Genomic DNA, 22,488 nt, shown 5'->3' with positions numbered 1-22,488 from the left:
GTGCCCTGTGGCCACCCAAGCATCCCATCAGATTCTTGGCTGCCCCTCGGGGCCACCTCCATGATCTTGGCTGCACTCAGCCCCAAGTGGGTCTCAGCTGCCTGAAGAGGCCAGGCTAGCCCTGGGTAGCTGCCTGCCCCACTCCCAGGCTGCAGGACAACCTTGAAGGGTGACAGCAATCCCTGCCATGGCTATCCCAGCCCAGGACAGCCTAGCCCAGGACAGTCCATTCTAGTGAAGCCCAGAGCAGCCCAGTTCAATCCAGCCCTGTCCCACCCGGTCTAGCCTTGTCCAATCCAGCCCAGTCCAACCCAGTTCAGCCCAGTTCAGCCCAGCCCAGCCCAGCCCAGCCCAATCCAGTGCAGTCCAGGCCAGTCCAGCCCAGTCTAGTGAAGCCCAGGCCAGCCTGTCCAAACCAGCCCAGTCCAACCCAGTCTAGCCCAGTCCAGCCTAGCCCAACCCAATCCAGCCTAGCTCAGTCCAGACAGCCTAGTGCAGCCCCGTCTAATCCAACCCAGTCAAGCCCAGTCAAGCCCAGTCCCTCCCACTGCATCCCAATACTCAGGGGTCACGGCTGGCTCTGTCCCGCCATGTATTACCCCCATGGCAAGGGCTGGGGCTGGATCTGTCCCACCCCACATCCCTCATGGCAAGGGTTGGGGCTGGATCTGTCCCACCCCACATCCCTCATGGCAGGGGTTGGGGGCTGTCTCTGTCCCACCCCACATAGCCCCCATGGCAGTGGTCGGGAGTCGCTCTGTCCCACCCCACATGGGTTCAGAGCTGGCTCTGCCTTTTGCCATATTCCAGCTCTTTGCTTCTCCATCCCCAGCTGCAAAACAGGACCCAGGACCCTGCTGCCATCCTACCAGTGCTGCCAGCTGCAGCCACCTGCACCAGCACAGCCGCAGCAGCGTCACCACCAACACCAGCTTCTCTGGGCGCATGCAGCCCGGACCACCAGTGCTTACTGGGCCCATGGGACATCCTGGAGCACGGGGACTATGGCTGAGCAGAGAGGGCCCTGCCATGCCCAAAAGCTGCAAGCAAAAGGCTGAGGACCAGTACGTGTCCATCCAGTGTGCCCAGATAGATAGGACAGAGGGTCAGGAAGGCATTGCAGCAGGGATACAGGGGTGCGCGGGGACAGCCAAGCAGCCAGGCAGTTGGGAGAGCTGCGTGCCTCACCTGTGTCCCTGCGCTGGGCCTTGCGCCGTGCCCCGGTGCCGCCAGCACAGCCAGGTGTGCACAGGGCACGGCTCCGTGTCCCTGGCCCCCGCAGCCTCCCTGGGCGCTGGGAGCTGTGACTCAGACTTTCCTGCGCTCTCCGTGGCCTCCGTCCCCAGGGCAGTGCCGGCCCGCGCTAATCTCTCCTGCTTGCTCGCAGGGAACATGTGTCAGGCGCAATTCGTGCCGACTTCCAAACATAGGCAGGAGGCAGGCGCTGGACAGTCCCCGACATTGCCCGGACTGCGCTGGGCAGCCAGGGGGATGCACGGGCCACCCCGCCAGCCCCCGTCTTGGCAGGGGCAGTCAGCACGGCCAGATGGACGCATAGCACGGAGCATGGCCTAGGAGCCTGGCGTTGGTGCGCGAAAGGGCATGGAGGGACAGACAGCACGCAGTGCTGTGCCAGGACAGACAGACAGCGTGGCGCATGGCATGGGGGGCCAGACAGAGCACTATGTGTGGGGATAGACAGACAGGCTGGAGCACGGCATGGGGCACAGGCAGACCGTGTCATGTGAAGACAGATAACATGGGGCATGGCATGGGGAAACAGCATTGCACATGGGGCAGATGGACAGACAGCACTGTGAGCAAGAATGGACAGACATACAGCATGGAGCAGGTCATAGGGGGACAGACAGAGCACGGTGCATGGGCTGATGGATGGACAGCCCAGGGCCCTGCAGGCAGAGGCAGATGATGTGAAGAGCAAAGCTGTGTGAGGTGGATGGATGGCTGAATGGTTGGAAGGACTGACAGTCTGGAGCACAGCTTGTGCAGACAGGCAGACGAAGCGTGGTGCATGGGATGGACAGCCAACCTGCAGTGCTGTTTGGATGGGCAGTTGGACAGACAGACAGCGCAGACCATGCTTGGCAGGGATGGCCAGATGTATGGCAGAGTGCTGTGCACCGAGCATGTGGGGCAAATGGACAGATGGGCAGCCCTTAGCGCTGCCAGGGCCAGGCACCCTGGAGCCTCACTCCCACCACAGGGCTGTGTGGTGCAATGAGCCTGTTGGTCTCAGCACTGCTCAGCCCGTGGCTTGCTCGGCTCTGCCACCTGCAGCCCCCCTGCCCCATGGCCACCCCTTCTTGCCCCACTGCCCCTTGCGTGAGAGGCTGCCGTCGGTGCTTCTGCGGGGCCGTGCCCACACCTGGCACGGTGCCCCACTGCCCGCATGGCCTGCGCCATCCCCGGCTGCAGCACTCGGCTTTTAAATATAGGCTCAGCATTTGGTGCCCTGGAGCTGCAGCTGTTTTGCAGCTTATTTCCGCTCATGGTGTGGCCACAGCGTGTGGTCGGACACTGTTGGGCCACGCACTGTTCTCCTCCTTGGGTAGCCCTGGGTGGCTCCTTGCAAGCCCTGTTGGGCCCCTGGGACCCTGCTCAGAATGGGCAGGGGTACCATGGACAACCAGTATGGCACAGCAGGGCTGGAGTGCACCTGTGTGTGCACACACCAAACCCCAAAGAGTCCACAGCAGCACACACAGCCAGCCAAGCTCAGAGATGCATGCACATTTGACCCCTAAACATGCCCTGCCATGCACACAGCCCCTACAGAGTGTGCACACATGTGTGCACCTGCAGTGGTGGTGGTGGCGGGGGGGCCGCACACACAGCACCACCCAGCTATCACGCGGCCTGAGCTGTTGCTGCAATGCTTTTGAGGCATTGCTGCAACGCACAGCCTGGCTGCGTTGCAGCATGAATGCCTGGCAGTGCCACGACACAGTCCAGCCTCAACACATAGCCCTGGCAATGCCACAACATACAGCCCTGGCAATGTCACAACACGCAGCCCAGCCACAACCATCATATCCCAAATGCTACAGACATCAACAGCCACAACCACAGCCACAACCCACAGCCTCAGCAATGCCACAACCACAAGACACTCCCCAGGGCAGGCCCGGTTGCAATTGCACCCCACTGGTCTCCAATTGCAACAGCCCCACAGTGACCACCACAACCCACAGACTGGCAATACCACGACCTCATAGCCCAAAGCGTGAAGAGCACTACAGCCTGACCAGGGCTGCAAAGTGGGGACTGTGAGGCTGCAGCAGTATATCACCATCCCTCTGCGTGCCTCAGTTTCCCCTCTCCAAGCGTGATCTGTGAGGAAAGCCAGAAGGTGGGGACAATGATTTGGAGTCCCACCACACAGCATTTCATGACACTTCCCCTCGAGTTTCACCTGATATCCCATCACCGTGTAGACATAGGGCTGGGTCCCATGAGGGTGTGGGGCTGGGGCAGGGGCTGGGACCAAGCAGGGGCCCCTGATCCCCTGCAGCTGTAGGGCTGGACGGTCTGGGAGACAGACATGAGAGGGTCAGGTCTGTCACTTGCCTGTAGCGATACCAGGATCATGGCGTCCCAGCCCCATGCCATGCACAAGGGGACATCACTGAATGCCCCAAGAGAGTGGCTGTCTGTCCCCATGCCGTCCCCTCTCTGCCAGTGTCTCAGGCACCCCCAGCCCCACCTGCCCAGCCACGCGAACCCCTGTGCTTTGCAAGCCCCTGGTCTGACTCACATCTGGGCCTCTCCGCGGGGAGATTTCCTGGGGTCTATTTTGGGAAGAGGCTGGCAAAGCCCTCCTGGCAGCACACACATGCGTTGTCCTGCCAAGGAAGCAGTCCCACTTTGAAATGTGTTAGCTGGAGGTGGTGGGGCATATGCTGTGCCTAGCTGCTGCTGGGTCCCGCTAGGGGAGGATGCAGTGATGGTGTGGATGCGGTGAGGGGTGGTCATCTCCCCAAGCACTGGGCTGGAGGAGGCTGGAGCAGAGCGTGTGGCGAGTCAGGTCATCCTGCTCTTCTCTCTCCTTGCACCCTAGCGCTGTGCTGGCCCCTTGCCCCCCAGTTCCCAGGCCACATCCCTCCCTCTCCCCCAGTTCCCAGGCCATACCCCTTTCCTTTTCCCAGCTCCTGGGACCGTACTTTCCTTCTTCCCCCAGTTCCCAGGTTAGATACCTCCCTCTCACTGAGCTCCTGAGGCTGTGCCCACTGGTTCCCCCCAGTTTCCCTGACCATGTCTCTCCCTCTCCCCCAGTGCCACCTCTGTGGTTGTTGTTGCTCTCTCCCCAGCTGCTCTTTCGCCCCATCCCAGCTGCTTAAAGCTGCCCTGACCCCAGCCTGCTGGAAGGTAAATAATACTTGACAGCACATTAGCGGGACCTGCTTGGCCTGCAGCCGGCTGGGAAAGGTCACGCAGCCATGTCCTAAAGACTTCCTCATGCTGCCCTTCTCAGGCTGTTTACTTGGGAGTGAAGATTGATAGCGGAGGAACACAAGGCCAGGGAAACATTCCCCAGATCCCTCCCGGGGCAGACAACATGCCCTGCTCTAACCACTGCACCCTCCTGCCCCTCCAGGGCTTGGGACTGTCCTAGGGGTCCGGCCGCCAGCACGCCCCCAGCCTTGCCGTCTCCAGCTCAGAGGGCACGTCTCCGGCCCCGGTGGCATGTGGAGGATGTAGGCGTCTGTCCCCTGGGGAAGGGCAGTGGCCTTTGCTGGCCAGCTTCCCCAGAGCGTGGGAGGGAGCGTGGTGGCAGAGCTGCGGGGGTGGCCGGGGGTGGAGGTACAAACAGGTGCGGGGGCACTGGAAATAGCCTGCTGGCAGCTGGGCCAGGTGACGTATGTGCTGCTGAGTTCAGCTGCTGCTCCCTGGGCTGCGGGAAAAAAGCTAGCACAGCCCTGTCCTGCCCCCACTGGGACCCCTCCCCACTGCAGAGGGGCCAGGGCTGTGCTGCTGCACACTGTCCGCCTGCTGCACCCTCCTTACTGCCCCCAGCCTCATCCTCATCCCTTTTGTCATCATGTATGGGATGTGTCCCCTGAACCCCACTTCCTCTGCCCCCCTGGCCTCCAGGACCCTGTGCTCTTCCCCTCTGCAGCCCTGGTCCCTCCTCTACACCCATGGCCACCAGTGTCCTGTACACTTCTCCCTCCCAACCCTAGTCGTGATGCCTTCTGCACCCGTGGCCACCAGTGCCCCATGCTTTGCCCCTTTACAGCTCTGCTCCCCCCTGCACCTATTTCCCCCTGCACCCACTTCCTCTGGAGCCATGGACCCCCCTGTCCCATGTCCTTCCCCTCCACAGCCCTAGTCCCTCCTGCACCCATTCGCTTTGCTCTCACATGCTCTACACCCATGGCCCCAGTGCCCTGTACACTTTTCCCTTCCACCCCTGATCCTGATCCCTCATTCACCCATGCCCTCTATACCCATGGCCCCCACTGTCCCATGCCCTGCCCCTCTGCAGTCCTGGCCCCCCAGCCCCTGTAGCCCCCAGTGTCCCACAAGCCACTGCCCTATTCCCCTAGTCTACCCTCCCCCCATGGCCTGCAGTGCCCTCCACAGTGCCCTACTGCCCTGCTGCCCCACTTTCCCCCTGTGGCCCTGTCTTGTGCCCCATGCCTGCCCTCGGTCAAAGCCTGGCCCCTGCCCATGCCCCAGGGTCAGGGAGCTGGAGGGCAGAGCTGCTGGCCAAGGCCCCCACTGGCCCCATCCCCCAGGACCTGGGTACTGGGTACTCGGGAGCTGGAGACAGGTGGCAGCCTGAAGGCCTGGCAAGAATTAGTGCTAACGAGCTGTTTCATAATGGGGTCAGGGAGCAGGATGGAGGAGGAGCTGGGGTGGGTGCCAGGCCCTGGCTCAGCTCTGCAGCAGGCCTCCCTGGGCACCTGCTCCTGCACCCCCAGCTTGCCTGTGCTAAACCCACTGCCAGCCTCTGCGCAGCACCGCTCAGCTTTGGGACCCAGCACGGCTCAGCACAGCCCTGGGCATGGCACAGCACACACAGCCCTGGGCATGGCACTGATCTTGCACGTGACATCCCAGGACATGGCACAGCCCTGGGCATGGCATGGCCCTGCTTCAGCACAGCCCTGGGGTGGCATGGCACCAGCATAGCATAGTCCTGGACAAGGCACAGCACACCCCCTGCATGGCACAGACCGAGACATGGCATAGTCCTGGCACAGGCTGTTATGACACCAGCACAGCACAGTCCTGGGAATGGCAAGGCTTGGAGCATGGCATGGCCCTGGGCAAGGCATCATCCTAGCACGGCACAGCCCTGCCAGCACAGACATGCAAACAGGCATGGCACAGGACCCTGCACAGCACAAACCCTGCACAGCCTAGCCCAGGACGCGGCACTGCCCTGTGCATGGCATGGCCCGGTCACAGCTCAGCCATGGGTTGGAACAGCCCTGGGCATGGCATGGACCTCCTCTGGCACAGCCCTGGGGTAGCACAGCACCAGCATGGCATAGTCCTGGACAAGGCAAGGTCTGGAGCATACCACAGCCCCTGCATGGCAGAGTCTGAGATACGGCACAGCCCTGGGACATCATGGCACCAGCATAGCACAGTCCTGGGAATGGCAAGGTTTGGAGCATGGCACAGACCTGGGCACAGCAGAGCCCCTGCATGCAACAGCCCTGAGCATGGCATGGCGTGGACCCTGTTTGGCACAGATCTAGGCATGGCATGGACCCTGCACAGCTCAGCCCAGGACATTGCACTACCCTGGGCATGGCATAGCCCTGGACGTAGTGCGGGTGTTGCATGGCACAGCCCTGAGCATGGTATAGCTGAAGACATGGTACAGTCCTGGGCATGGCACAGCCTCTGCACAGCACAGCCCTGGGCACGGCTCAGCCCCAGCACTGCCCAGGCCCCTGAAGTGCAGCACAACCCCATGGCCATGGCGCAGTGTTCCCACTGAAATATGGTGCGGAGACCCCCCCCCCCCCCCGCCCTATGGGGCTGGATGCCCAGATCCCCCAGGCACAGGAGCCGTGCATACCGATGTCGAGTTTTCCATGTTTAATGATTTAGCAGGGGCAGAGAGCGGAGGTCAGGGGTGTATCCAGCAGGCACCTCAGTGCAGAAGTTACAAGGCGCCCCTGCTCCCTTTGCAGGCCACTTCTGGGGGAAGCCCACCATATGCAGAGTCCTTCCTGGAGCCAGGGACTGGGGGCTGCCCCGGAGAGGTTGCAGATGGGATGCTCTGGTGGGGGATGTGGTGGCTGCTGGGAGCAGGGTGGGTCTGAGGGTGGAGGTGTGGTGCTCAGGCATCCTGCAAGGAGGAGAGGATGAATGTGGCTTGATCCAGGTATCTTGGTTCCACATCTGCTCTGGGGATGGGGCACGCACCTGGCAGACCACACTGACATCCTCGGTGTGGGTGCAGTCGTGATACCCCCAGATGCGGTGGGCGCAGTCCCGCAGGCTCCCCTCGTGACCTCTGCAGCGGACATCGTCCAGCCAGATCTGCCCCTTGCTCGGGACGAAACGGGGCCAGTCCACAGGCCGCCGGAGCACGGGCCGCGCCACACCACAGCCCAGCTCCCGGCACACCACGTCAGAGTTGACCGTGGTCCAGCCGTCGTCACACACGGTGCCCCAGCTCCTGTTATGCCAGACCTCCAGGCGCCCCGAGCACTGCCCGGGGCCACCCACCAGCCTCAGCTTGAAGGGCTCTGTGTGGATAGGGAGGGTCAAGCCAAGATGCTGGTTGGACCTGCTTGAAAAGACCCTCCCACATGGCCCCATGCACGCTCACCATGGCATTCAACACCTGCAAGCTGATCTGCCGGGCAGGATTGCTGATGCCCCGGCTGGAGGACGCACTGTGCCAGAGCTGTCTCCTGCCCCGTGCACTCCACACGGCTCAGTGTTACTGGGATCTGGCTGGGCGTGAAGGAGCTGCATTGCACAGGGACGTGCCGTGGCCGCCTGCAACCCAGCTGCCGGCACAGCACACGGGCTGCCATTGGGTCCCAGCCGTGGCTGCACACGGTGCCCCAGCGGCCGCCATGGTAGACCTCTACGTGCCCACTGCAGCGTGAGTGGCCGCCTGACAGCCGGACGGACGCCTCTGCATGGAGAAGAGACACAGGGACCTGGCCTGGTTCAAGTGTCCAAGCCACAGGCCCAATGCATTCAGGCTTTGGCACATATCCCTGCCAGTTGGGAGACCCTGGCCTCCTCCATCTGCTCAGCTCAGCCCCACTCTACCCAACACAGCCCCAGTCTGCCCAGTCTCCCCAGCTCGGCCCCAGCCTGCCCAGCTCAGCCCCAGTCTACCCAGCTCAGCCCCAGCCTGCAGTTGCCTGTGTCCCAGTGCCTGCCACATCCTGCAGCCAGTGACTCTAGGGACACCCAAGGGGCACCCTGGGGACACCCGTGGGCACTCAGGGGACACCCTACATACCAGATCCGTCGACAGCACTGCAGCACAGAGCTGGAGGGAGAGAGGGAAGAGCTGGGAGTGGGACTGAGACAGCAGCACCTCATCCTACTGACACCCTACCGCACACCCAACACCCCACCACAAACCCCATTGCAACCCAACACACCCCACAAACACCCCAACACACACACAGCTACCTCTCCTCCACCTACCCACAGGCCTCTCTGTGCACACCCACAGCCCGCACTTGTCAGTGATAGCCCCATGCATAAACTCCCCTGTGTGGCATTGACAACCCCATACACATGCGTACACACACACACATGCACGCACGCACATGCATGCATATGCACATACACACACACATGCACACATGCATATGCATGCATGCGCGCACGCGCCCACACACACACACACGCGCGCACATTCAGCTCTATAACCCCAATTTTCACACCCACCTCTGTATACCACATGTGCACACCCAGCTCCATAACCGCCTCATAAGCACACCCACCTCATGTACATACATCCAGCCCTGTAACCCTCCCATATGCACACCTAGCTCTGTACCCTGCCACATGCACACCTACCTCTGTGAACACCCATGGGCATAACCACCTCTGCAGCCCTTGTGTGCACACCCAAATATCTAATCCCCCATGTACACACACGCAGCTCTAGAAACACCACATGTGCACACCCAGCTCCATACCCCAATTTGCACACCCACCTGTGTAGCCCCCATTGCACATCCACCTCTGTAACCTCTCCATATGCACACCCAGCTCTGTACCCCAATGTGCACACCTACCTTTGTAGCCATGTGCACACCCAGCTCTGTAACCCCCCACCATATATACACACACACAGCTTTCTAAACCACCCATGTGCACTCCCAACTCTGTACCCCAATTTGCACACCCACCTCTGCAATCTCCCCATGTGCACACCTAGCTCCTTAACCCCAATTCGCACACCCATCTCTGTACCCCACCATGTGCACACCGAGCTCTGCAACCCCTCCATGTGCACACCTTCCTCTGAACCCTCCCCATGCACACCCAGTTCTCTACCCCACCCACTGCACGCCCAGATCTGTACTCCCCCCTGCTGTTGTCTTACTTTGCCTTGCCCCAGCCCCCTGCCCACCCTGGTGACCTGCGGTCCCTCACCCAGGCACAGCCCGAGAAAGCCCAGCCACCCCATGCTGCTTGCTGCCTGGAGAGAGCACCCCCCTCCAGGCCACCCTTTTAAAGCTCCCATCCCAGCAAGGGGCAGGGCTGGGACAGCCCAGGGCCAAAAGGCTGGGGACAGCTAGGGGGCCCTGGGCTGCTCACGGGGACCAGGATGGAGCCAGGGATGCAAGCAGGACACAATGGCATGCATGCCAGCTGCGGGCAAGCATTGGCCAGCTCCTGTTGGCCCTGGGCCTGGCATTGCCCAGCTCCTGGCCCGCCGTCCCCCCCAATTAAGGGTCAGGCCTGGGGGGCAGTGGAAGGGGGCTGAGACAAGCTGAGGCGCCAGAGCCACCAGGGAGGAAGTGAAAGCCCCCCAGGGAGGAAGGAGGAACTGCTGAGCGAGCTGCATCGGCGCCACAGATCCGGGAAGAGTCCTGCAGGGAGGGCGGTGTTCAGGAAGGGAGTCCTCATACCAGTGGCAGCCTGCCCACTGGGGCTGCAGCCACAGAGCTGAGCAGAGGAGAGCAGAAACGGGTTCCCCCAAACTGCAGGAATGGGACTCAAGGCATCAAAGAGTCCACAAGCAACATTGCCCTGGGGTGTGTCTTGTGCCCTCTCCATGCAACATTTTCCGGGTGGGTCCCCGACATCTCTCTGCACCCGAGACCACTGTGCCATATGAAGGCCACACTCAGCCTTGGGCTGTCCTGAGGGCACCGAGGTCCCAGGGGGCATCTTCTCCTGATAGCCAGATCAGGCATCAAGGACAGCCAGAAAGATGGGACTGCCTAAAACAAGCAATACGCAGCCCAATCCCACACTAAAGCAAGGACCTAGGGAAACAAAACTAAGCAAAGACTCCAGCCATCAAGACAGAGGAAGATGGTAATGAGATAAGAGATGAAGATAAACCCAGGGATGAAGACTGGAACTGGAGCCATCCACCCAAATAAAGAGACAAAGGGCCTTGAGTCAATCCTAGGGACTCCCAGATGTGGGAGAGGACAGGGAGATAAACCATCCCAATGGCTGCGCAAAAGACAAATCCTGCCACAGCCTGGAGACCCAAGAAGGACTTGATACCCTGTATCCCTTCTCCTTCATGCCATCCCGAGTGACTCCCTGGACTCCAGTGATTGACTGCTGGTATGGGAATGGATGCAATCAGGGGCATTTCCCCAGAAAAGCTCCTTCCCCTTCTATGCTGCTGAAACCTTGCTTGCTGCAGCCTCCCCAGGATCAAGGGCTTCAGAGACGCTCCAGAGAACCAGCCCTGTTTTATTTGACTTGCAGCCAGGGTTTTGCATGGGGCCCCAGGTGCCCAGTGCCACCCAGCATCCGCCTGAGCCGCCTGCCCGCGGATTCATGCTCAGGGGCCTGCCCATGGCATTGCCAAGGGGCACCTGGTGATCACGGCCCACGAGCCGGAGGGGGCTCCCGGCGGCATGGGGGAGGCCCTCGGCCCCGTGACCACAGGGCAAGGCCCCCTAGGAGGTGGCGGACAGAGCCTGCCAGCTCTGCCAGGCTGCCAGCGATGGACTCTAAGTGCTGGCTGCCCTGCCGCTGGGCATGGGCAAGCTCCCGCAGCTCCCCTCGCAGTTCCCGCATCTCCTGCAGCAGGTCCTGCAGCTCAGGTGTGATGCAGGACACGCAACGCCCAGACCCCACCTGAGCCCTGGCTTGCCCTGCTGCCGGGACCACTGCTGCAGGGAGGGCTGGTGACACGGCTTCCTGTGCCAGCAGAGCCGGACCTGTTGGGTGAGAAACAGAAACCCTTAAAGCACATCCTAGAGACAATTGCCCCCCCCCCCCAACACCCTCCCAGGATCCTTAACGGAGGGCTCAGCATTACCCCTGGGAGTCCAGACACCTAGGTCCTTTGGGCTACCTCCCAGAGCCCTTCCCTGCTTTGCCCCAGAGCCTGGGCATCCAAGACAGGTGCAGTCTCAAAGCCTAGGGTTTGCAGACAGGATATCCTGCCACCACTGTTCCCCTCAAGCCATACCTGGGTGTGTGGCCCCAGCCACCATAGGGCCTGTCCGAGTGCTGGCAGGATGTGTGCTAAAGGCCTCTGTGGGGCGCTGGACAGGTGCTGGCAGGCTCTGGGAGCTAGGAGCCTCCATGGAGTGCTTGGAGGAAGTAGTTTGTGTGGAGAGGCTTGAGGTCTCCATGGAGTCCTGGGCGGGTGCTGGGGGTCTCTGGGTGCTGAGAGCCTCCATGAGGGGCTGGGTGGGTGCTGTGGGTCTCTGGGTGCTAAGGATCTGTGTAGGGTGCTCAGAGGGAGTAGCAACTTTGTAAAGGGTGGGGGTTTCCATGTGGTGCTGTGTGGGTGTTGGAGGTCTTTGAGTGCAGGGGTCCTTCATGGGGTGCTGGGTGGGTGCTGGGAGTTTCTGCATTCTGGGAGTCTCCATGGGGTGCTTGGAGGGGGCAGCATGTATGTAAGGGCTGGAGGTCACCATGGGATGCTCACTAGGTGCAGGTTCTGTCCAGGTGCTGGGGGTCTCCATGGGGTGTTGTGTGGGTGCTGGGGGGCTCTGGGGCCTGGGGGATGCTGTGGGGTGCTGGATGGGTGCTGTGGGGCTCTGAGTGCTGGGGATCTGGGAGGGTGCTAGGGATCTCTGGGTCCTGGGGGATGCTGTGGGGGCATTGCTGGGTGCTGGGGTTCTCTTGGTGCTGGAGGCTGCTGTGGGGGTCTCTGTGGGCTGCTGGGTAGGCGCTGGCTGTGTCCAAGCACTAGAGACCTCTGCAGCAGGGCTCTGGGAGAGTACAAGCTCTTTCTGGCCACTGGGAGTCCCAGTAGGGGGCAGGGTGGGTGCTGAGGGTTTCCGCGGGGTGCTGAGGGTTCCTGTGGGGTGCTGAGAAAGGGCTGGGGGGCTCTGGGGCCTGGGGGTCCCTGTAGCAGGCTGGGAGGGGTCATGCTGTGTCTGGGTGCTGGGGGTCACCATGGGGTGTTGGGTAGGTGCTGGGGAGCTCTGGATGCTGGGGGTCCTGGAAGGGAGCTGGGTGAATGCCTGGGCTCTTTGGGTGCTGGGGATCCCTGTGGGGTGTTGCATGGGTGCTGAGGGACTTTGGGTGCTGGGGATCCCCGTGAGGGATTGGGTGAACGTCTGAAGTCTTTGGGTACTGGGGGTCCTGATGGGGGGCTGGGTGGATGCCTGGGGTCTTTGAGTACTGGGGATCCCTGTGGGGGACTGGGTGAATGTCTGAGGTCTTTGGGTGCTAGGGGTCCCAGTGGGGTGCTGTGTGGGTGCTAGGAGTCTCTGGGTCCTGGAGATCCTTGTGGGGGGCTGAGTGGGTGCTAGGGGTCTCTGGGTGATGGGAGTCCCTTTGGGGTGCTGGAAGGGGGTGCTGGAGGCTGGGCCCTGGTGGACTGCAAGGGCAAGGGGGTCTGCTGTCATCAGAGTGGGGTGCTGGGGCAGGTGGGCTGAGTGAGGCTCTATGGGGCGAGCAGAGGCCCCAACAGGGCCAAGGTCCAGGTCAGCATCTGGGGAGGGAAGGGACACACAGGTCCATGAGGCCCCTGCATCGTGGCTTCCAGCCCCACCTGAGCCCCCCCTCCCTGAGTGTTGGGTGAAAAGCACCCATGCTTGGCCCAGACTCTGACACAGGAGGCACCCAAAGTTGCAGAGACCACCGAGCTGCACATGGTCAAGCCCCACAGCATAGCAGGGCAACCACATCCACCCAGTCTCCCAACAACTGCTCAGCCCACCCTGATACCCATCTGGCCTCCCGCCATCATCTCTCCCCTCCTGTCTGTCGCTCCCTCTCTCCGTCATCTACTCTTCCTTCACCCATCCTTCTCCTTAAAAGCCTTCCACCCAACACTAGCCTGTCATCAGGCCTACCCCCTTGTAGTCAGTCATCCATCCCTTCCTCCTTCTTGCTGCCTATCATCCATCCTTCCATGCATCCTTCTTTCCCTCTGTTGTCTCATCCTTGCTCTCCATCCACCTGTCCATTCATCTGTTTGTTCATCCCCTCCTCCTTGCTGTCAAGCCATCCATTCCTCCATCCTTCCCTCCTTCTCAGTGTCCACATAGCCATCTCTCCTCACTGTTCTTCTGTAGATCCATCTTTCCAGCCTCCTGGCTATTCATTCGTTCATTCCTCCCTCCATCCATCCCTTCCTCCTCACTGTCCTTCTGTCTATCCATCCATCCTTGTTCCTTGCTGTCCATCCATCCATCCAACTCTCCTCTTCTGTCTCTTTGGTCATCTCTTCATTCATCCTTCCTTCCCTCTTTCTTGCTGCCCCTCCAGCCATCCATCTGATCCTTTTTCCTTGCTATCCAACTCATCCATTCTTCCATCAATCCTTCCTTTCTATCCATCCACCCTTTATCCCTCCCTGCCTTCCTCCACCTCACTCTCCATTCAAACATCCTCCTGCTGTTCATTCTCCTTCTTGTCTAACCATGCATACTCCTTGCTGTCCTTCCATCCACCCCCACATTACTCTCACACTTCATCCATCTTCTTCCTCAAAATTTCTTCCAAGATTTTGCAGCCCTGTTTAGTACCTTCTGGACCCAATACTGCTGCAGGACTTGTGCTCTGCATGGTACCTTCTGGACCCACTTCTGTTGCAGGATATCTGCTCCATTGGGTACCATCTGGACCCAGCTCTGCTGCAGGATGCGTGTTCTGTGTGGTACCATCTGGACCCGTTTCTACTGCAGGACGTGTGCTCTGCATGATATCATCTGAATGCAGTACTACTGAAGGATGTGTGCTCCACATGGTACCATCTTGACGTGGTTCTACTGTAGGATGTGTGCTCTTTGTGATATCATCTGGACCCAGTATTACTGAAAGACGTGTGCTCTGTGTGATATTGTCTGGACCCAGTTCTGCTGCAAAATGTGTGTTCTGCATGGTACCATCGGGACCCAGTTCTGCTGCAGGACGTGTGCTCCACGTGGTACCATCTGGATCCAGTTCTGCTGCAGGATGCATGCTCTGTGTGGTACCATCTAAACCCAATTCTGCTTCAGGGAGTGCGTGCCTCGTGGTACCACCTGGACCCAGTTCTGCTGCAGGACGTGTGCTCCATGTGGTACCCTCTAAACCCAATTCTGCTTCAGGGAGTGCGTGCCTCATGGTACCACCTGGACCCAGTTCTGCTGCAGGACGTGTGCTCTGTGTGGTACCATCGGGACCCAGTTCTGCTGCAGGACGTGTGCTCTGTGTGGTACCATCTGGATCCAGTTCTGCTGCAGGATGTGTGCTCTGTGTGGTACCCTCTGGATCCAGTTCTGCTGCAGGGAGTGCGTGCCTCGTGGTACCACCTGGACCCAGTTCTGCTGCAGGACGTGTGCTCCACGTGGTACCATCTGGATCCAGCTCTGCTGCAGGATGTGTGCTCTGTGTGGTACCATCTGGATCCAGTTCTGCTTCAGGGAGTGCGTGCCTCGTGGTACCACCTGGACCCAGTTCTGCTGCAGGACGTGTGCTCCACGTGGTACCATCTGGATCCAGCTCTGCTGCAGGATGTGTGCTCTGTGTGGTACCCTCTGGATCCAGTTCTGCTTCAGGGAGTGCGTGCCTCGTGGTACCACCTGGACCCAGTTCTGCTGCAGGACGTGTGCTCCACGTGGTACCATCTGGATCCAGCTCTGCTGCAGGATGTGTGCTCTGTGTGGTACCCTCTGGATCCAGTTCTGCTTCAGGGAGTGCGTGCCTCGTGGTACCACCTGGACCCAGTTCTGCTGCAGGACGTGTGCTCCATGTGGTACCATCTGGATCCAGTTCTGCTGCAGGATGCGTGCTCTGTGTGGTACCCTCTGGATCCAGTTCTGCTGCAGGGAGTGCGTGCCTCGTGGTACCACCTGGACCCAGTTCTGCTGCAGGACGTGTGCTCTGTGTGGTACCCTCTGGATCCAATACTGCTTCAGGGAGTGCATGCCTCATGGTACCATCTGGACCCAGTTCTGCTGCAGGACGTGTGCTCCACGTGGTACCATCTGGACCCGTTTCTACTGCAGGATGTGTGCTCTGCATGATATCATCTGAACGCAGTACTACTGAAGGATGTGTGCTCCACATGGTACCATCTTGACGTGGTTCTACTGTAGGATGTGTGCTCTTTGTGATATCATCTGGACCCAGTATTACTGAAAGATGTGTGCTCTGTGTGATATTGTCTGGACCCAGTTCTGCTGCAGGACGTTTGCTCTGTGTGGCATTATCTGGACCTAGTTCTGCTAAGTTCTGGTTACTCCATATAATAGCGCCTACATCCCATTTGGGGAGGGGCTGGATGCCCTCAGTTTCAGCTGGACCTAGTCCTGCTGGGAGCGCCATGGTGTGCGCTGAGCCCTGCCCAGCTCTGGGCCTGGTGCTTGTTGTGGTACCAACCAGATCCCGACCTGCTTTGGATTGGGTGGCACCAGTGGGATCCTGTCCTGATGGGTGCTGGGTGATTAGGATGGCAACTGCCAGATCCTGCCCTGCTTGAGTTTGGGCGGTACCAACAGGATCCTGTCCTGATGGGTGCGAGGTGCTCTTATTTGTACCAACTGGAGCCTTTCCTGCTTTGGGCTTAATGTTCTGGGTGGCATCAATGGGATCCCGTCCTGCTGGGTGCTGGGTGTTCTGGATTGCACCAACTGGATCCTGTCCTGTTTTGGGCTTGGTTCCAATCAAATCCAGTCCTGATGGGCTCCTGGGGGTCTGGATGGCACCTGCTGCATTCTGCCCTGCTTTGGGCCGAGTGATTCGTATGACACCAACTGGATCCCGCCCTGCTTTGGGCCGGGTGATGCGGACGGTTCCTACTGGATCCCGTCCTACCTTGGACCTGTTGGTGCCAGCTGGATCCCATCCTGCTTTGGACCTGATGGAGCCAGCTGGATCCCGTCCTACCTTGGACCTGTTGGTGCCAGCTGGATCCCATCCTGCTTTGGACCTGATGGAGCCAGCTGGATCCCGTCCTGCTTTGGACCTGTTGGTGCCAGCTGGATCCTGTCCTGCTTTGGACCTGTTGGTACCAGCTGGATCCTGTCCTGCTTTGGACCGGGGGGTGCCACCTGGATCCCGTCCTGCCTTGGGCTTGGTGCTCTGGATGATACCAGCTGGATCCTGTTCTGCTTTGAGTCGTGTGATCCTGATTATACTGACTGGGTCCCGCCTGCCTTTTCCCTGGGTGATGCCAACTCGATCCCGTCCTGCAGGGCGCTGGCCGCTCGGGGTGGTACCAGCTGCATCCCGTCCTGCTGGCTGCTGGGTGCACAGGGAGGTGCTGGCTGGATACTGTCCTGCAGGGTGCTGGGTGCTCAGGGTGCTGCTGGTTGGTAGCAGGGTCCCCCGCGCTGACAGCAGGTCCCCTTGCCCTGGGGCAGAGAGAGGACAGCTCAGCCCTTGCCCTGGGCTGCACAGCCCTGAAACCTCTCCATCTAGACCACCTGCACTGAGGGGGCCTCATCCCGGCCCCACACCAGCCCACGGGGCGATGCTCCTACCAGGAGTCCTTCAGCACACAGGGTCCCTGCTTTTCTGCATCCTCACCAGCCCTCAGAGGACTCTTGCAACCTCTCTCCATGCAGGGACCCCCAGACTCTGGGGATGGAGAGCTAGGGGGCACCCAGGGCCAGAGGCTGGGGCAGGGACATCCCTAGAGGACAGGGTCTGCGGCAGACAGGGAGTGCCCCCAAAGCCTGCTCCAGCCCCCCAGGAGTCTCTGCTGGGGTCCCTGCTGAGACAGCACCCAGAGGGTCCCAGGGCTGAGATGGGGGATTGCTTGCTGCCCTGGCCTGGGGCAATCCCACCTTCACACACTGCAGCTGCATCCTCATGGTGGTTGCAGTTGTGCCTGCCCCAGGGCTCTGCCGGGCACCGCCGCAGCGCAGGCTCTGTCCCTGTGCAGTTCACCTCATCCAGCCAGATGGGACCAGTGCCTGGGCCATACCGGGCCCTGCCAGGGCCTTCCAGGGCTGCCCCACACCCCAGCTCCCGGCAGACGACCGTTGCAGCTGCCAGGTTCCAGCCGTCATCACACACAGTTCCCCAGCGCCCAGCGTGCAGCACCTCCACGCGCCCTGCGCAGCGCCCGGGGCCCCCTGCTAGACGGAGCTGGACTAGCCCTGCAAATCAATGCGCATCATGTCACCACCAGGCACGCCACCCTCCAGCTCCCAGCTGCCTTGCATGGGGCAAGGGGCACCACACAGGGGCCTCCAGCTAAGTCCTCCTACCTTTCCGAGCTGTCCCTGCCACAGGCTTGCTGGCCACGGCTGTCTTGGAAGAGCCAGGGACGCGGGCCTGTGTCTTCTTGCGTGGCATAGCTGAGGGTGGGATCCGTGGCAGCTTCATCGGTGGCTGGTGAGGCACTGTGGGCTCTGCAGGCCTTACATCCAGGGACCTCAGCTCATCTGTGTGCATAGGAGACCAGTGTGAACCCTAATCTGCACGTGCTGCATGCACAATGAACACACTGTACCCTGCCTGTGTGCGCCTCCCCATGCCCTGTACACACACCCCGCACCCTGTCCATGCACACACTGCACAAGGCCAGTGTCCCTGTGCACTGAACACACGCTGCACACTAATCTCGCTGCTTGCAGTACAGCTGCACTGCACCCTCCCATCTGCTCTCCCATGCTGTCTACAAATTAGCCACAACAGCTCCATGCCTATGCACTTGCACACATTGTGACCTGTGCACCCACTGCATGGACACTGCCCTTTGCAGTGCCGCACAAGCATTGCATGCATTGCACACAGACTGGGAATGTGCCAGGACGTGTGCACAGGCACTGCGCACCCCCCCATGCACTGTGCACTGCAAGGGGTCTGTGTGTGCGCACACACACCCGCATGGCTCCCAACCCTTTCCCACCCCATCCTCTGCCTCTCTGGAGCAGGTACCTGCACAGACCACTGCCGCATCCTCACGGTGCTGGCAGTCCGTGATGCCCCACGGGGCAGCCAGGCACTGCAGCAAGGCTGACTCGTTTCCTCTGCACCGCACGTTGTCCAGCCAGATGGGGCCAGAGCCCTCACCGAAAAAGGCCGCTCCGGGTGCTGAGAGCGGTGCCCCGCAGCCCAGCTCCCGGCACACCACGGCCGCATCCAGCAGCCCCCACATGTCGTCACACACGGTGCCCCAGAGGCCCTCGTGGAAGACCTCCAGCCGGCCGGCGCAGCGGCCCTCAGCGCCTGTCAGCCGCACCATGGGGCCGCCTGAGAGAGAGGCCGGGATCAGCCCCTGGGGGCATGTGCATTAGGGTGTCCATAGGATGTGTGTCCAGGTAGGTGACAGGGGGTTATTTGGGCAGAGGGACATGCGCAGGTGCAAGGGGGTAGGCAGCAGGAGGTCGTGCAAGCAGGGTGCGTGGTGAGGGGTGCAGGGGGCAGTCCTGGGATGTATGGCAAGGGGGACTACTCACACACACAGCACATTGTACCTGCACACCCCATACACTGCACTTACCATACCTGTGTGCACCATTCTTGTGCAAAATATTATTGCACGCACTGTGCCTGCACACTCTGTACCTGGGTACACTGCATCTGTGCACACCCTACCAGTGCCACACACACCCTGTACCCTGCACTTGCCATACCTGTTCATGCTGGACCCATGCGTGCTGTACCTGTGCACGCGGGACCCTCACACACCACACCTGTGCACACTGTACCTATGCACATGCCATACCTGTGCAGGCCATACCTGTACATGCTGCCCCTGTGCATGCTTTACTTGTGCACACTTTACCTGCAAACACCCTACCTCTTCAGGCTGTACTTGTGCATGCTGTACCCATGCATGCCATAGCTGTGAAGGGTGCCCCTGCACAATTCGTACCTGTGCACACCACGCTGGCGTCCTCCTCATGGTTGCAGTTGCTCTGGCCCCAGGGCTGTGCCTGGCACTGTCCCAGCGCCGTCTCCTCCCCACTGCAGCCCATGTCATCCAGCCAGATGGGCCCAGTGCCAGGGCCAAAGCGAGCACCACGGGGGGCTTCCAGTGCTGTGCCGCAGCCCAGCTCCCGGCACACCACGGCCCCTTCCGGCAGCCCCCAGTCGTCATCACACACGGTGCCCCAGCGCCCCTCGTGCCACACCTCCACGCGCCCTGCACACTGGCTGGGGCCCCCGGCCAGCCGCACCACCATGCCACCTGCAAGGTGCCCCACATGTCACTGGTGCCACCACCATTGCCCCCCACCCTGGCACCAAGGGTGCACAAAGTCCCATGGGGCAGAAGGGCATCCTGGTGGCACATTGGTGTGCAACTCACCAGGTGGTGGGGTGACGAAGCTCCGAGTGGGGATGCCATCAGTGGACACGTGGCCATGCCATGGTGTGGGGGGCAAGGAGGGCTCTGCAGTGCTGACAGGCTGGAAGGGATGAGCTGTGGGGAGAGATGGTGAGTATGGGGGGTTCCCTGACTTGGGACTCCCTGGCTGGAGCTGGCAGCAGGAGGGGTGATGCCGGGTGCCCCCCCCCCCCCCCCAGTGCTGCCCACCTGAGCATACGGCGCTGGCATCTTCCTCGTGGGCACAGACGTGCTTGCGCCAGCCACGGTGCCGGCACAGCTCGAGGCGCTCCTCGGTGCCCCGGCATCGCAGCCCGTTGAGCCAGATGGGGCCTGAGCCTTCCCCGAACCAGGCGCCCGACGGGGCGGAGAGGGCTGTGCCACAGCCCAGCTCCCGGCACACCACGGCTGCATCCAACAGCTCCCAGTCGTCATCACACACAGTGCCCCAGCGGCCCTCATGCCGTACTTCCACGCGCCCTGCGCACCGGCTGGGGCCCCCAGCCAGCCGCACTGTGAATGGCCCTGGGGAATGGCACTGCGCTCAGGCACTGGGGTGTACTGGGACCACCGCACCCACTGGGACCCGCTGGGACCTGCTGGGACCATTGCACACACCGGGACCCACTGGGATGCACTGGGACCATTGTGCATGCTCAGACCAGCTGGGACCTGCTGGGAACCCTACCTGCTCTGGGGATCCCTGCACATACTGGGGCTTCAGGGGCCTTGCTGAGACCTGCTAGGATCTCTGCATGCTCTGGGACCCACTGGGATCCTTTGCACATACACTGGGGCGCACTCAGACCTGCTGAGACTGTTGCATACACTGGGGCCCACTGAGATCTGCTGGGACCTGCTGGGATCCTTTGCGCACACCAGGACCCACTGGGAGCCCCTGCACGCCCTGGGACCCACTGGCCTCCACTGGGAGTCTCTGTGCACCCTGGGACCCACTTGGACATGTTAAAATCCTTTGCACATGCTGGGACCCACTGAGATCCTTTGCATATGCTGGGAATGGCTGGAATCCATTGTGAGTCCCTGAACACACTGGGAACCACTGGGAGCCCCTGCAGACACTGGGATCTCCCCCATACTGGGACTAACTGGGACCTGCAGGCCCTAAAACCCCCATCCCACATGCAGTGCTTCTCTACACTGGGACACCCCTCCAGGTACACAGGGACCCCCAGCTCGCGCAGCCTCCCCTGACGGGGTGGCACCCCCATGGTGCCAGTGTCCAGCCCCCCCATCCCCCCAGGAGTACCTGCTCCACGGAGTCCCAAGAGCACCACTGCAGGCAGAACAGAGAGGATGAGCGGAGGGGGCCCAAGCATCCAGGTACCCACCCCCAGGCTCCCAGAGCTGGGGGGTGCCATGTGTCTGCATGTCTCCACTGTGGCGCTGAGCAGGACAGCCCACAGTGCCCAGTATCTTGTGGCCAGTGGCGAATGCCCAGCATGGTCCGCAGAGCCCTTCCCAGTGCCCAGTGCCCTGCACAGCCTGTAGTGCTCCATGCCCTGCCCAGTGCCCCCATCCTTCCCAGCACCCACTGCTCTTCCCAGTGATCAGTGCTCTTCTCAGTGGCCAGTGCCTTTCCCATGCCCAGCCCAGCCATCAGTGTCCAGTAAACCCTCCTGGTGCCATCCCGTTGCCCAGTGCTCTGCAGAGCCCTTCCCCAGGCCCAGCCCCTGCTGCAGTGTTCAGGGGCCCTAAGAGGGTGCAGGGCCCCTTTGCAGTGCCCTCTGCATTGCCTGGTGTCCCCTGCAATGTCCAATGCCTTCTGCATGCCTGCAGTGCCCTCCTACAGCACCCACCACAGTGCCCAGCGTCCCCCTGCAGTGCCTGCCACCTCACAGTGGCAGTGCCCCCTGCAGTGCCCAGTGTAGTGCCCAGTGTCCTCAGCTGGTTTGTGCCACCCCATAGTACTCTGCCCTGCTGCAGTGCCCATGCAGTGCAAGACCATTTGCAGTGCCCCTGCAGTGCCCAGAGCAGTGTTCCTCCTGTTTGTTGTGCCCAGCACAATACTCAGCCCCTCGGCAGTGTCTGGTGCAGCACCCTGTGACGTGTCCAGTGCCCCTACAGTGCTCAGGGCACTGCCTCTCCCCTCTTCCAGGCCACTTGCAGTGTTCAGCCCACCTGCAATGCCCAGTGTAGTGCCCCTCCCCTTTCCCTGGTCTGCCCAATGGCCTGCCCTGTGCAGTGTCTGTGCAGTGTCTGTGCAGTGTCTGTGCAGTGCCCAGTCCCCTGCAGTGTCCACACAGTGCCCGTGCAGCGTCCAACACCCCTGCAGTGCCAGTGCAATGCTCAGGCCGCATGTAGTACCCAGCTCCCTGCACCATGCCTATGCAGCACTTGTGCCATGCAGTGCCTGCTCAGTGTCCATGCAGTGCTCAACCCCCCACCCCCAACACCCATGCCATGCCCATGCAGCACCCTTGCAGTGCCTAGCACAGTGCTCAGCTCCCCCTTACTGCGCTCACACACTGCCTGGGCAGCATCCATGCCGTGCAATGCCTCTGCAGTGCCTAGTGCCATGCCTACAAAGTGCCTGTGCCCAGTGAAGTGCTCAGCCCCCTGCCACACCTGTGCCCAGTGCC

General features: G+C 61.1%; 1 protein-coding gene across 1 annotated transcript; it reads right to left on the bottom strand.

Annotated features, from left to right (window-relative positions):
* Positions 1–7,062: 7,062 nt before the first annotated feature.
* LOC104145343 (soluble scavenger receptor cysteine-rich domain-containing protein SSC5D) lies at positions 7,063–22,251 on the bottom strand. Its single transcript, XM_068923419.1, has 15 exons — positions 21,156–22,251; positions 20,096–20,410; positions 19,868–19,981; positions 19,433–19,747; positions 18,493–18,807; positions 17,820–17,996; positions 17,394–17,708; positions 14,148–16,958; positions 11,630–13,108; positions 11,046–11,375; positions 9,619–9,726; positions 8,468–8,497; positions 7,817–8,131; positions 7,408–7,733; positions 7,063–7,330 (listed from the first exon to the last, which is right to left on the bottom strand). Exons 1-15 carry the CDS (start codon positions 21,403–21,405, stop codon positions 7,322–7,324), a joined length of 7,209 nt encoding a protein of 2,402 aa, XP_068779520.1. The 5' UTR covers positions 21,406–22,251; the 3' UTR covers positions 7,063–7,321.
* Positions 22,252–22,488: the final 237 nt, after the last annotated feature.

This window comes from Struthio camelus, chromosome 34 (assembly GCF_040807025.1).
Source record: "Struthio camelus isolate bStrCam1 chromosome 34, bStrCam1.hap1, whole genome shotgun sequence".
Taxonomy (NCBI): domain Eukaryota; kingdom Metazoa; phylum Chordata; class Aves; order Struthioniformes; family Struthionidae; genus Struthio; species Struthio camelus.
This window is presented reverse-complemented; position numbering and strand designations above follow the sequence as displayed.